At 49.0% G+C, this 2500-nt stretch overlaps 1 protein-coding gene across 1 annotated transcript in view; it reads left to right on the forward strand.

The window, feature by feature from the left end:
- LOC135532797 (high affinity cAMP-specific and IBMX-insensitive 3',5'-cyclic phosphodiesterase 8A-like) overlaps nt 1–2500 on the forward strand; it is a 32791-nt gene that overhangs the window by 30256 nt on the left and 35 nt on the right. Inside the window, exon 10 of the mRNA XM_064960234.1 lies at nt 2365–2500. This exon is cut by the window's right edge and continues 35 nt beyond it. Within this exon, the coding sequence (XP_064816306.1) occupies nt 2365–2500 (136 nt within the window). The remainder of the gene's footprint in view (nt 1–2364) is intronic.

The following is a 2500-nucleotide window of genomic DNA, read 5'->3' on the forward strand; positions in this document are numbered from 1 at the left end:
AGAGAGAGAATATGACAGAGAGAGAGAGAGAGAATATGACAGAGAGAGAGAGAGAGAAAGAGAGAGAGAGAGAGAATATGACAGAGAGAGAGAGAGAGAGAGAGAGAGAGAGGGAGAATATGAGAGAGAGGGAGAGAGAGAGAAAGAGAGAATATGAGAGAGAGAGAGAGAGAGGGAGAGAGAGAGAGAAAGAGACAGAGAGAGAGAGAAAGAGAGAGAAAGCGAGAGAGAATGATAGAGAGAGAGAGAGAGAGAATATGAGAGAGAGAGAGAGAGAGAGAGAGAGAGAGAAAGAGAGAGAGAGAAAGAGACAGAGAGAGAGAGAAAGAGAGAGAAAGCGAGAGAGAATGAGAGAGAGAGAGAGAGAGAGAGAGAATGAGAGAGAGAGAGAGAGAGAGAGAGAGAGAGAGAGAAAGAGAGAGAGAGAAAGAGACAGAGAGAGAGAGAAAGAGAGAGAGAAAGCGAGAGAGAATGAGAGAGAGAGAGAGAGAGAGAGAGAATGAGAGAGAGAGAGAAAGAGAGAGAGAGAGAGACAGAGAGAGAGAATAATAATTATATCAGTCCATAGTTTCAGACACTGTCAAATCAAATGAATGTCATGAAACTACTCCGCCCAATCCATAACCATGTACACCTTTAATAGACTACAGCTCAGCATTCAACACCATAGTACCCTCCAAGCTCATCATCAAGCTGGAGGCCCTGGGTCTGATATCCGCCCTGTGCAATTGGGTCCTGGACTTTCTGATGGGCCGCCCCAGGTGGTGAAGGTAGGAAACAACATCTCCACTTCGCTGACCATCAAAACTGGGGCCCCACAAGGGTGCGTGCTCTGCCCCCTCCTGTACTCCCTGTTCACCTGACTGCGTGGCCATGCACGCCTCCAACTCAATCATCAAGTTTGCAGACGACACAACAGTAGTGGGCTTGATTCCCAACAACGGCGAGACGGCCTACAGGGAGGAGGTGAGGGCACTCGGAGTGTGGTGTCAGGAAAACAACCTCTCACTCAACATCAACAAAACAAAGGAGATGATCGTGGACTTCAGGAAACAGCAGAGGGAGCACCCACCTATCTACATCGAAGGAACAGTAGTGGAGAAGGTGGAAAGTTCCTCGGCGTACACATCACAGACAAACTGAAATGGTCCATCCACACTGACAGTGTGGTGAAGGCGCAACAGAGCCTCTTCAACCTCAGGAGACTGAAGAAATGTGGCTTGTCACCTAAAACCCTGACAAACTTTTACAGATGCACAATCGAGAGCATCCTGTCAGGCTGTATCACCGCCTGGTACGGCAACTGCACCGGCCACAATCGCAAGGCTCTCCAGAGGGTGGTGTGGTCTGCACAACGCATCACCGGGGGATAACTACCTGCCCTCCAAGACACCTACAGCACCCGATGTCACAGGAAGGCCAAAAAGATCAAGGACAACAACCACCCAAGCTACTGCCTGTTCACCCCGCTACCATCCAGAAGGCGAGGTCAGTACAGATGCATCAAAGCTGGGACCAAGAGAAATAAAAACAGCTTCTATCTCTAGGCCATCAGACTGCTAAACAGCTATCACTAACTCAGAGAGACTGCTACCTACATAGACACTCATATCAATGGCCACTTTAATAAATGGATCACTAAACAATGCCACTTTAATAATGTTTACATATCTTACACTACTCATATCATAAACTCAGCAAAAAAAAAGAAACTTCCTCTCACTATCAACTGTGTAAATATATGTATGAACATAACAATATTCAACAACTGAGACACAGACATGTGACTAACAGAAATTGAATAACAGAAATTGAGTTGAAATTGTGTCCCTGAACAAAGGGAGGGGGGGGGGGGTCAAAATCAAAAGTAACAGTCAGTATCTGGTGTGGCCACCAGCTGCATTATGTACTGCAGTGCATCTCCTCCCCATGGACTGCACCAGATTTGCCAGTTCTTGCTGTGTGATGGTCCAGACATTTCTGGGGGGACAGTCCCTAGCCCTCACCCTCCGATCCAACAGGTCCCAGACATTTCTGGGGGAAAGGCCCTAGCCCTCACCCTCCGATCCAACAGGTCCCAGACATTTCTGGGGGAAAGGCCCTAACCCTCACCCTCCGATCCAACAGGTCCCAGACATTTCTGGGGGAAAGGCCCTAGCTCTCACCCTCCGATCCAACAGGTCTCAGATATTTCTGGGGGAAAGGCCCTAGCCCTCACCCTCCGATCCAACAGGTCTCAGATATTTCTGGGGGAAAGGCCCTAGCCCTCACCCTCCGATCCAACAGGTCCCAGACGTGCTCAATGGTATTGAGATCCGGGCTCTTCGCTGGCCATGGCAGAACATTGACATTCCTGTCTTGCAGGAAATCACGCACAGAACGAGCAGTATGGCTCGTGGCATTGTCATGCTGGAGGGTCATGGCAGGATGAGGCTGCAGGAAGTGTACCACATGAGGGAGAAGGATGTCTTCCCTGTAACGCACAACGTTGAGATTGCCT

Source organism: Oncorhynchus masou, unplaced genomic scaffold (genome assembly GCF_036934945.1).
Source record: "Oncorhynchus masou masou isolate Uvic2021 unplaced genomic scaffold, UVic_Omas_1.1 unplaced_scaffold_2031, whole genome shotgun sequence".
NCBI classification, from domain to species: Eukaryota; Metazoa; Chordata; class Actinopteri; order Salmoniformes; family Salmonidae; genus Oncorhynchus; species Oncorhynchus masou.